At 37.5% G+C, this 12,887-nt stretch overlaps 1 protein-coding gene across 1 annotated transcript in view; it reads right to left on the bottom strand.

The window, feature by feature from the left end:
- The window catches only part of FREM3 (FRAS1 related extracellular matrix 3), a 64,732-nt gene that overhangs the window by 17,059 nt on the left and 34,786 nt on the right, over nt 1-12,887 (bottom strand). Inside the window, exons 7-11 of the mRNA XM_074588819.1 lie at nt 6,313-6,462; nt 3,886-4,095; nt 2,619-2,816; nt 1,862-2,026; nt 854-1,036 (exon numbers count right to left, since the gene is read on the bottom strand). Of these exons, the coding sequence (XP_074444920.1) occupies nt 854-1,036; nt 1,862-2,026; nt 2,619-2,816; nt 3,886-4,095; nt 6,313-6,462 (906 nt within the window). The remainder of the gene's footprint in view (nt 1-853; nt 1,037-1,861; nt 2,027-2,618; nt 2,817-3,885; nt 4,096-6,312; nt 6,463-12,887) is intronic.

Here is a 12,887-nt window from a genome sequence, read left to right as displayed (position 1 = left end):
ACCTCCCCAGGAGACACTGTGGAAGAGTTACTCCTCTAGGGAGTTTGCACAACCACCAGCCTATAACTGTTCCTGTGAGGGTGACACTCCATCAAAACCATGTCACCAGGAGGAAAACAAAATCCAAATTTTGTGGGTCCCACCCCAAATTCAGTGGGTCACAGAAAGAGGATATGGGTCTGTAACCTTGAGGCTTGGACTCTTTCCTGGGAGACAGGAACCTGGGTGCCAGCTCCCAAGAGCAGGCTTTTCTATGAAAAGCATCCCACCACTGGCAACTCCTTACTGTAAGAGCTTAGGGCAGGTCTCTCTTCTATACTACAGGATGATGAAAGCACAATAAATCTAGACAATTGCCTCAAAATAGCAGAACCAGGAATGTGAGCATATTTCTGTATCACCTTAAGCTGTCTATCATAACAATACCCTAATCCTCTGCCACCTCAGGGGACCTGAAGGCAAAGCTCAAGAACTACATCCTGCTCAAACATGTGACTCAGACAGATAACAACTAGAGCTAGGCTGAACTTTCATTCTTATGAAGAAATCCTGAGTTTGCATTCCAGGTTAGGAAATTCAAAGTAGCCCAGAGCAAACAGGATCTCAGCTCCAAACCAATGCTAACGCAGTCCCTTACAGGTCCCACAACTATCTTGCAGAAAAACTACAAAAGAAAACACTGAAATCTCCCATTCCAAAACACACAAAATGAGGCAGGAACTCCTAGTCTAAAGTACAGTACTTACCATTTGGTTATCAAAACAAGAACTCAGCTCCCTGTCCAGCACTCCATTTGCAGGAAGGCACTTTCCAAACTAATGCTTCCCATCCCCACACCCAATGAAGCTCTTACCTTCTGACATTGGATTGTAGTCTTCCCCTGAGGTGGCTGAGCCATCCTTAGTGTGCACTCTGACAACAGATACTTTAGAGCTATCACCAAGGCGTAGAACATGGATTCTTACTAGTGCAATTCCTCCAGGTTCCTGAGGCTCCTGAATGCTGTGTTTCATTTCAGAGAATTTAATCACCGGTTCTAGACAAGGAAAAAAATACACAACAGAAACTTGAGCATTAAAAAAAAAATAATAATTTACTTATGTCAACTAGACCAAGTGCAAATACCTTATACAACAGTGGATAGTCCAAAGGAAATGAGAAGGTCATAACAAACCTGAAAATTCAAAGTGATTGTCTGGCTATTAATTTATTTCATTTATTGATTGCTGTCTTGAATTATCGAAGTGAAAGATTTTGGAAACTCTAATTCAGACAGAAGTTTGTAGCTATTATGAAAGGGAGAACACATGATCCCCTGGTGTTTGCTTTAGTGGAGTCTAGAGTGAAATATTTAGAGATAAAATACGTTTAGCACTTGAAGAAAGCAGTTACTTTTATAAGTTACTTATTCTAATGCCTTGTCAAAGGTATGGAATGAATCTGATTTTCTTAAATGACTCTCTGTGACTTGCAAAGAGTCTACTTCTCAGCATTATCAATTATATTATTTTTTTCTTTTCTTTTTTTGTGCATGTGAATTTGACCCAAGGCATCCATGATTCTTTCAACTTAGTCAAATTTATGACTCTCTTATGAAAGCAACACATATAGAGCAATAAACAGAATGGAAATAAACATGAGAATTTCTCTTCCCATTATCCCAAAAAAGGCAGAGCCAGTGATGCATTAAGAATAGATTAAAAGGGTGCGAATTCAAAACATAAAAATAAGATGCTTGACAGTTTTTTAAAAAGCTTGATACTGGGCACTTTGAAAACTGTTGATCCAAACACTGAATGGAATTAGTTCCATTTTCCCACTTGCAGCTACATACACAATCAACAATTAACATAAAACTCACTGTCTTCTTCATCCTTAATCTTGATCACAGTCTCTTTCTGATCCCCAATGGAAGCACCAAATGTGGAATCACTTTTTGGTGTTCCAAGCACCAATCTGAATTCCTCCTCCTCCTCATAAATTACATCATCCTCCAGAGATACCACACAGGGCTTCTCAGTTTCTCCTGCAGAAAGATATGAAGCAAGGATAAGACATTATCTTCATCAGAGTACAAAAGACCAGGATAAAAACAAAACAAAACCCCCACACTTTTTCAAGCTCGCCATCGGAAAGACAGTCTCAAGAACATGAACGCAGAGACTAGCACCGACTGGGACACTACATTTTTCTTGTTGTTTTTGAGTCAATCTCTGCTAAGGAAAAGTCCTATGACTCTGCCACAATAGGAACTAGGCAGCATCCCTTGCGGCATTCATCAGGGTGCCGTATGGCAAGGAACCTGCTGCTCTGATTCTCCTCTGCTGAAGGCACTGCCATCAGTATTATTCCTGCTTGTTCTCATGAACAAGTGCTATGCTCAAAAGTGTAGCAGAGAATGCTCAGTATTACTGAATTCCTTATTGTCCAACTTCAGCCATAAAAACCTTTGAAAGTGCTGCTGCAAAATATTTGTTAAATAGTCCTGTGGCACCTTCTTCATCCACAGAAGCTCAACTGGCATAAACAACTCCCAGAATGTCATGGAGGTCTAGCTCCAGATTTCTTGTCAGGCAAAAGTAACACATTATTTTCTAATTCCAATGGGAAAAGCTTACCTGGGAGAAACACCACTACAGAATCATCTGTATTTGGCCTCTCCTTGTAGTCCATCATAACTTGGGCAGAACCCTGGCGAGTATAACAACGCACTGCGGATTTATGGTTAATGTCACCGCTTCGATAAATGAGGGCCACCAGCTGTTCATCTTTTTCATTTGCCACGTACATTGGTTCTTTGAACTGGACTTTGGGTACTGACAATAGAACGTGTTACACAAGTTGAAAAGGACCCTCACGCGTGCTTTTTAGATGAATTCAAATACTTTTCTGGTCTACAGCAACTAATTCCCAACTTAATACTAATTCTGTTACCAGTCTTCTCACAGTAGCTAATACTTGGTGATTTTCTTTAAAAACAGCATTTGAGCCACTTCAGAGCTGTGGGATTATTTTCTATAAAGCAATCTCTTTTACCTTTGATGCAGAGAGGAAGTTGGTGCACAAAACCACAAGGGCAAAAAGGGGTGATGACCACAATTCCATCTCTGCTGAAGTCAGTACCATACTTTGCACTGAATTCCACAAGTGAATATTTCAAAGTGAAACTGTAACTGCTCTTCAGAGTTCTGTTTGAGAATGAGCTTTCTAAAACAATATAGCTTCTTTAAGTCTTTGAACTGCAGTGAATTTGCAGAAACCTGAGCTGCTGAGAGTCAGCTTGGTTTATTTAGCGAGTGCTGGAGAACCTGCAAGTGGTGCTGTGTTGAGCGTTGTTTACTTTTAAAGTTTTACACCTACGTTTCCCCACCCCCCTTTATGCTCCTCTAGAAGAGACAATACAGTTACAGCTTCATGCAATAGTAATCCGCATAATTATTTGAAAAACTTAGCTCCCTACAACTTCTGGTGTTCGAATAACTACTAGGGGGAAAAAAAGTTAAATCCCTACAGCCTTCTCTACCTTCAAAATGAATATTCATTCAAACAAATAGCCTAATACACCAGGCATAAACAAATGTACTTTTAGCTGATGACACAGTTCTACTATTATGTCAACTTGTCCAAAACAGTATCTTCAAGTGTATAATGAGAAGGAACACAAGCCAGAGTAAAGAACCTGCACTGTAGCACTAAGTTCCAACTTTAGGTGTAGCACACAACTGTTAATCTTTATAACATAGTTGGGTGAGTGATATATCACACTACTTATACACATAGTAATTTATCTTACTGCCAAAAAAGCCCTTCCACCTTCTAAGTGCACTTAACACACTAAAAGGAAAAACCCTTGGAAAAACTCTCCACCGCTCCCTTTATACTTACAGTCAGTGATGGTGTCATTGATAACAACAGTAGTTTTGCCAGGCTCTCCAAGCACTGCATTCACGGGCATGCAGAGAACTAGTTCAAACTTCTCCGGACCTTCCAGAATAGGCTGGCCCAAATCATCAAGGATGATCACACGGAACACTTGCATGTTGACTCCTGGTGTAAAATCCAGGCTACGGCTGATGCCCACGTAATCAACTCCAGCTGTTGAGGAAGCAACAAGACTTGTATGGTTAATTACTACTATATGTCAACATATAGTTGTGTATGTCATATACATATAGTCAACATCGCTCATACATTTGTGAAATGTGTTTGCAGCTGTTTCTATTTCTGTCCTGGAGAAAACCTAATTTAGATTTTTGTCACGTGCAAACAAATTTGGGAACAATGAACATACAGTGCAACTCACAGGCAAATACATATCTGTATCATCATTTACCCTTTATGACATCAGCATAATCAAAACTTCTTTAAGATCCCTTAAACTGCAGAGTAACAGGCTACGGCCTCAACAACACACAACAGGCTTGATGTCCACAGCAATTTAACCCTTTTTCTCAACTCTGGACTACATACGTGAGGTTTTACTTTTCTATTTACCTTTAAAGGAGCAGATGGCTGTCCCAGCATAATTCCAGCTGTACCCTAAGAAAAAGTATCTTGCACTAGGCTAGATCACAGAGCTTGAAAATCATGCTGTTACCACTGTCTCATGCCTAAAAGAAGCAGGCAGACTGACTGCAGGCGAACACACCTAGAACAATGTGTGTGTATATCAGACTATTAAATCTAAACTGGAAGATGTATAATGACTTCACTTTTTCTTTCTGCTCGTTATCATCTTGTTTCACTGAGATTCTGACTATTCCCATAATTTTGCATTCTTTTTAACCAGAGTGTTCCTCCCTACCCCATTTTAAATGTTCTACTTGTTGTTTGTAATGACAGCAATTCTTTCCCTTCTTTGTCACGCTATGTTGAAGTTTACATACTTAAAAGCAACTGTGCCTTTTTCTTTTACACATCATTATGCAGCCTCCGGATTAGAGGCAAGGAACACTTATTACTTATCTGCCTAAAAGCTGACCTCCCTGGTCGGCTGTTTGCATCATGAAGAGCTACAATTCTTGCACAGGTTTTGTTCTTTCCTTAATCAAACACTGTGTGCATAGGCATTTCATATACAACCACATGAATATTTTTTGTGTGTAAAACTATAAATACTTGGAACTAGGAGAATATTTAGTGCAAATATTTTTTTTTCCAAATCTCATAACTAAGCTTTAACAGAAATTATTTTAAAAAAAAATAATGCTATAAATACAAGATTAGAAATGCAACATTATTGTGCTGCTTTATACACAACACAGAAAATCCCGCAGGACCCAATCATATTTCTTCACCCGAATAGTGAGTCTTCACATATTCATCACATACACTGTCTATTTTGCCAACCACTTCTCTGTTCTTCAGTAACGGTAGTCAAATTATATTTCCTTCAATCATACATGCACCATTACTAGTTGCTGTAATTCTTTGTTATTTTGGTAGCAAATCTGATCACGTATCACATACATATTAGAAAAGACAATTTTGCTTTCAGCTTGGTTAACATGAAAATTGACGAAGCCTTATCTGTCTCTTGCCAGCGTGTCATCAATTTGTTGGGCTGAACAGAGAAATTCTCATTAATGCAATCGATTTCCTTGACACCCAGCAGCTATAATTGCTCCTTAAAATTAATTTAGCAGCTAGCAAGTCAGGCAACGTATTTAAAAAGTACCACAAAATTTTGGCCGGTCTTAGTATTCCTAAAGTCTGATAGGGAAAATAACTTTTCATTAGGACCGAGAAATAAAAATAGGGTTTTACAGAAACAGTCACCAGATTTGAGGTATTTTGGGTCAGTGTTGGACAGAGAAAATCCTTGGAGGTCACACTATTGGTGCCCGCCTCTCCACAGTAACTGAGAGACCCTAAAATCTCAGAAACACCAGCTTTCATAGACAAATTAAGCTTCCTTGGCTAACATACTATAGCATAATTTTAGGACAACTGCAGATCTATGCTTTAAATTCAATTTTATTCCAGGGAAACACAGTACTATAAAGACAATACTCTATCACTCTGTTTCTCCCAATGTCTGCTATCAGTTAAGGTGTGAGTAAATTAACAACCATTTTATTCATATCTATTCTCCAGTCTCCATCAGAAAGCGAGTGAGTTTAGCCGAGCTGTCTTTACCATACACAACGAAGTCACAAACATCATGTTTTCTACCTGATAAAGCCATGTCTGATGTCTTTTACTTAACTTTTTCACCCCATACGCACACTGATAAGAGTGAATGCCAGATAACCCATTTTCATGCTTACATACTCTAAAGAAACCTGAGCGACGTTTTTCTGAGCAACTCACCCTCTGCTGACACTGGTTCTGTTTTTCGGGAATGCACCGTGACAGAAGCTGCTTTGGACAGATCTGTTCCAGTCCTCCAGACACAAATCTCCACGTAACCAGCGCTTTCATCCACTTGATACTCAGTGTTACCAAAGTACAAAGCAGGTTCTAAATACAGAGAGAAATGCGTATATTTTTGAAAGAGCCTCTTTTGGCCTGCTCTTGCGCACATGTATATTTAGTGCTTGAAATCTCCAGTCTGACTTTCAGTGCTCCAACTCTGCAGCTTGATTTTTAATACGTTAACAGCTGCAAAAAAAAAAACCCCAAAAAAGGCATTACCAATTTCCCATTGGTATCTGCATTCCCATTAATATCTACTGTCCACTTACATAAATATTACTATGCACCTGCCTACCGCTTAATGTAAGGGTTTTTTTTTTATCCTTTAAAAAACAACTAAACATTCCTTGAATTAAATAAATAAAATATTATATCTATATATTTTTGATCTTACCTGTAGTGGACAGACATCTTCCACAGCCAGCTGTTCAGGTTACAGGCTGTTTACCTTACCATCTGAAGTAAAACGGCTATTTCAAAAATTGTGACTATGTATCGTAACACAGATGTAAGACACGGGAGAGTTCTTCCGTTATATTTTTGTCAGGCAAACCAAACCAGATTTTTTTTTTTAAATTTACTAGTGAAGCAAATATCTATCTAAATATACCTTCCCTTCTCCCTAAAAGATAAAGGCAGTTTGCAGGATTTCAAGAGTTTAGACTTTTTTTTTTTTTTTGAATTGTTTTCAAAGCATACATTCGACACGGATGTGGCAGATTAAAGGTTACAAGCTGTTTTTTTCTTCAATGTGGTAAACTGACTTTAGTTATTCATAGACAACACAAAAAGTCGCACAATCCAGGTCATGGAAAAGGTCAATATTAAATTGGGTTTTAGCAGACTGTGTTGTTTAGCATAAGAGATCAAACATCACAAGACTGTCTCAAACTAGTGCCAATTTAGCTGCCTTTCTGAATACTCATCAAGAAGAATGAAGAAGCACACACTGGAGACACATTATACCTGCTGCTTTACTAAGTAATGGATGGAGTCTGCTAAATTCAATACATGGCCTCCTTTACTTTTGTCACCTAAACAATAGTAAGCTTTATCTTGCTATCAGTATTAATAGAGCCTGACACATTTTTCCTGTGTTGCATATTACTACCAATCTACATTAACACAACATAGAGAATCTCTCCAATACCACAGCAACATTATTTTAGCACAATAGCCAGAACCTTCTTTAGTAGACCCGCCGCAGTTGCACAAAAGCGCGGCACTCATCTAATACGCTGCATTTCTATTGTACCTCCTGGGGAAATTCAAAGAACTGAAAAGCTTTAGATGTCGTGATTGTTGTCTCCTACAGCTTGGGAAATGGCAGCTTAGAGTGAAACACCACGGTCCATAACGAATTTTTAATTTTTGGCTACCTGGTGTTGTCCAGAGCTCAGTTTATTAGTGAGCTTAAAGGCAGTTTTATAGAAGGGACAGTTTCCAATGACTCAATATGCCAAGTAGAGCACAGAAAAATAGACAGGCTTTTCTATATAATGTGAAGCAACACAATAATAAAAGTACCTCATCCTAGTAATAATTTTTTACATTCTGGATCTCACCTTCCCAAACCCAAATAAATGTTCTTTTGCCAATGGGTGAGAGTATCTAGCAAAGTTCTTTTTTCAACAGGGACAGACAGCACCACTCAGCTAATTGAGAATTTTGTTATTTGCCTAGAGGCACTATCTGCTTCCTCCATGTATGTATAAAAACAGCAGAATACCATCTGGCCTGTACTTATCTGAACATTGCCACTCCAGCTTACAGGCACCTTTGGATACTTACTGTAATTTCCTTGAGACACTGAACTGTGAGCTTTTGTTACTTTACCATCAGAGCAAACCCTGATAATCACAAAGACTTACTGCAGAAGCAGATGAGGTCTTCAGCACACCGTACTAAGGAAGGTATAAGTGTTATTTAAGCAGGACTGTATTAATTGTTATTTTCAGCCTTTTGATGGTTACCTTTAAACAGGCTGAAACAATTCCTTCCCTAGTCAGCCCCGCAGGATGACAAAGCAAATCTTTTGGATGCAAAACTCAAGAGAAAGGCTAGAGAATTAAATCAGACACTTGACGATGGGTTAAATAGTTTAATAAAACACAAAACTCGTTGAAAACATGTTTTTTTTGAAGGACAGATCTATTCATCGGGACTGTAGGACTTACTTCTAGCTAAAAATCACAGATTTTGGGGGACTGAAGATGTTGGCTTTCTTCTTGAAAAAATCTTTTTCAATTCCTGAAGTATTTTTGTATTTTAAGAAAAAGGGTATCACAACTGAAAGTCAAACTGAAGGTTTGATTTTATGTCAATTAAATACTTCAGTCTGTTTTCAAAGAAAATTTTCCTTTGCCTAAAGCAGTACCCCAACACAAACTCTTCTCCCCACCTTCCTCCCACCCCTCCAATCAGCAGTTTTAATGATAAGTTATTTGCCAGTTTTGGCATTTTTCCCCCTGTCATGACAGATACATTTTGAAGATGATCACATTCCTTTCCCACCAGCTATGCATTTTTTATTGTTGAAGTGCTCCCCGCATGGTGAGGAGAAGAGTAGGAGTCTAAATATGCAAACTTACATGCCTTTTTTTCACAGCTAATGGATTATCAAGTGACCAGTGATGCCCTGTAAATTGTTACAGTTTTGTTTAACCAACTTGCGTAAAGGACAGAAAGAGTAATTCTGCACAAGGCAATGGCAACGCTCCAGATTACATCGGTGTCACAGGGATCAGAATCCTACTTCAACTCAGTGGGCAGAAAAATCACTGGGGTCCCCCACCAAGAGTGGAAAAATTATTTGGAAAAATACAGCTTGGCATAAATTGTTACAAATTTTGTCCACATTTCATGAAGAAAATTGCTGCAAAGTATTTACTCTGGCAGGAGTAATCATGAATCTTTGTAATGAAAAAAAATATTATTTATATATTTAAATTAAAAAAATATATTTGTAATTTAATTTCATCTATTCTTTCATATTCCTTCTTCCCTTCTGAAAGAATTGTCCAAGATTCTAGATTTAGTTTAAAAATTAGACTGGTTAATTTTCTCTATTCACATAGGAAATCTACTTTCAAATATCAAAAATCCATCAATTTCCCTTAGGCACAGCTTAATGGATTTTCAAGTACAGGTCGTAAATTCTTTTGAAGTTTTAAGAGATCAAGCAGTTCAGCTTATTGCAGTCCATGATAACTGTCTTGAACTGGCCCTTAAATACCAGCCTCATTAATTGGGAGAGTAACTTTTTTCCCCTCCTTGAATATGCATACTGTGTCTACAACTATATGGACTAAAACATTATAACTTCAGATGTCAGTGCTGTTCCTTTTGATAACAAGCTTTTTGTTTTGAAATATGGCTTAAGGAGATGCAATAATCAGTAATTATTCTTATTACAGTCATCTTTCCCATTTCTATTATAGCCACCATAATTTGTCATCTTAAATTGTGTTAAGGTCTTCATGTCTCCTGCTGAGAACTTGAAACACTTGCTGCAACAGTCCAAAGTTTCTCAATCTTATTGTATTATCAATGAAAAATACTGAGTAAGCAAATACTTTTGTTCATTTCCAACACAAATAAGTGAAAATAAGATTAAAAAAATAAGTATCTGTATAATTCTTTTTTAAATCTTTCAGATGAACATCTTTCCCACATAAATATAGTACAACGAGAGAAAATGGATCCTTGGATACTGTGACCAGTGAAATTCAACAGCATTTTTTGCGTCTTCAGAGTTTCTGAATGTCCAATCTATATACACCTACTCTCCCAAAAATGACAGCGATAATAAGCATGAGTCAATAGGCTATTAAACATGTTAAGGAAGATGACACTTGTGACTTAATTATTACAGCACATTAATCACTTGTCTCTGAAACACAACACATTTTTATTATGAAGCCCAAAGATAATTAAAAAAAAAGGAAAAAAGAAAAGTAGTTTTAAAAGTGGAGGTCATTCATGTATTTATACTCTCTTTTCTTTCGCTTTTAGGATGGTCAGTGAAGAAATCATTACACTAATTACCAAATATTTAACTAAGAAACCAGAACAGCATCTGAGCTAACTGGTAATCTTTAACAAACAATAGTGATTTCAATCACGAAAAGCCATAAACTATCAATTTAAAATGGATTTTCCTTCACAAAATAATAGCTCTAAGTGTCAGTTTGGCCTAGAAAGCCAGTCAATTTTCTTTTTTTTTAAGCTGTGGCCCTGAAACCTTTTCTACCTACGATGCCACTTCAATACACAAGCAAAGAGCTAATGTGGATTTCCGCTTGCTTAAGAAAACTACAAGCTGTTTGCACCTATTTCTTCAAAGCCTATTTCTTCAAAGTTTACTGAACAACCGGACTCTTTGTTCAGCCAGACACGGACAGCGTGCTCCCAGGCACCCACATTACAGGAAAATGATACACAGCTGAGAGATTACTGGTTTAGCATCAAGGGTCCACTACAAAACCTGCATTGTTCTTTGGCTCGGAGAGACCCTAGATCAAAGGACAGACATTATGTCTTGACTATTAGCTTGCTGTTTATTTTTCCTTTTAATTCTTGAAATAACACTTTCCTTTACTTAAACATTACTATAATGTTATGAGAATGTGGAGTCATAATTAATTTTCAAGATATTTAAGTTTTAAACTTTTTCATGCACTAAGCTATACGACACTGGTGACTCTGAAGACTCGAGACCTAATAATGAGTTATTTCTGGTTTTTACGTGTGTGTAACATGACTCTGTGGGGAGCTATGGGGCTTCACTTGAGGCAGTCTGTGGCAGGCCTCTCCTTAGGACATTGACAACAAAATTTTAGGACTCTCTTCTTTATAAAGTCTGTTTTCTCTTTAAGGAATCCCTGGGTATACACTTCTCAAAACATACTGCAAGCTTTGATCAATGCCTTCCTCCATATAATGCACAAACCATAATCACATCTGAGCGGAGAAGGTAGAAATTTGAATGCTTTAGATGCTAAACAGGGGTAAGTTTCTACAATTGTAGTCTCAGAGATGAAAACAGACTCATGTACAGAACTAATACTGAAAATTTTCATGTATTTCACAGAAAAAAGTCACTGTGCTTTATTTTCCAGTATAAAGCCATTATACAGAATCATTTATTTTAAAATGCAGCAAGATAATGCCCTTCAGAGAGGGAGACCTAAGCAGAATATATGCAAGAAACCTCAAACCCTGAGACAATAAACCCAAGAAACTGCTTTCTCCTCCATCCTCAGACACTCATAGCACCGTGGATACCAGTGATCTCACAAGTTTTATGAAGCTCCCATGAGACATCTCAACAGAACAGCCAGCAAGACAAAAATAATTTCCATTCTTGCCTGTGCACTGCTATCAGACTTTCAAAATGGGAATAGTGACTAAGAGAATTTAATAATGCCTGGTATTTTAATGCCTGGAATTTTAATTGCCTGGTATTTATATCACCTTGTGGCAACATTATCTTTACTGATAGAACGTTTTTTCTGAAATATATTCTAAACTTTGTGAACCACTCTCTAAAAATATTTAAACAGCAGTAATTTCACTAACACAAACTCTGACAACATACCTGATTGCTTTCCTTGATGACACTTTAAGTGGCTTTCCTTCTTGCTTTAAAGCTTAATGCACGTAAAAATGTTTCAGATCACTTAATATATTCTTCAACTTTCACTGACATGCGAAAGCACTAAAATGATTGACATTAAAGTCGTGGCATTTACATACAGCTTTCTTTGGCCTAAGAAACTCAAGCCTTTTCTCTCCAAAATTTATTCTTTTTTAAAAATCGGTGACAAGAAATATATTTGTTGCTTCAAATCTTACTAATGCTAAGCAATACCAATACTAATACCAAGCAATAACCTGCTTTTTTTGTATTTGATCGCTGTGAGATGTGGAATGCTGTGAATAAAATTGGCACAAGGTATTTGCTTTTATGTGTATGTCAGGGAGCATTCACAGAATCTCATCGTGGGTGAACAAAAGAGCAAAGTGATCATTCCCAAATTACTTTTATTTAGAAAAAAGTGTGAGGAGTATTTCCTGTGTTGCTTGCTATAGCAAGGAACACATTCATACTGCATATATCTGTATGTGGTCAGAGCTGCACACTTCTCTATGCTGTCAAAAGGCCTTATCTTACTATCAGCAAAATCTCCACTGACTGCACTGCAAGTCTAACACCTCTCCAGGTATTTAAGCACTTTGGATGCAATTACTCAAGTTTATCTGTTATATTGCCCTTTACTCAATCACAACTATATTTTTACCATCTGTACTTACACATAAAGGGGTTCAGACCTCAGAGCTTGCCATTACACACAAAGGACTATGCCTAGTACCTTTCTGCAAGGTTACCTATTTTCTATTTGCACTGTTAAGCAATTCATAAAAATGTAAAATTCTGGAAGTGGTGCCAATATTATGGACATTTCTGT

Source organism: Larus michahellis, chromosome 5 (assembly GCF_964199755.1).
Source record: "Larus michahellis chromosome 5, bLarMic1.1, whole genome shotgun sequence".
Classification (NCBI taxonomy): Eukaryota; Metazoa; Chordata; class Aves; order Charadriiformes; family Laridae; genus Larus; species Larus michahellis.
The sequence above is the reverse complement of the archived record's forward strand: the minus strand, read 5'-3'. Positions and strand labels throughout refer to the sequence as shown.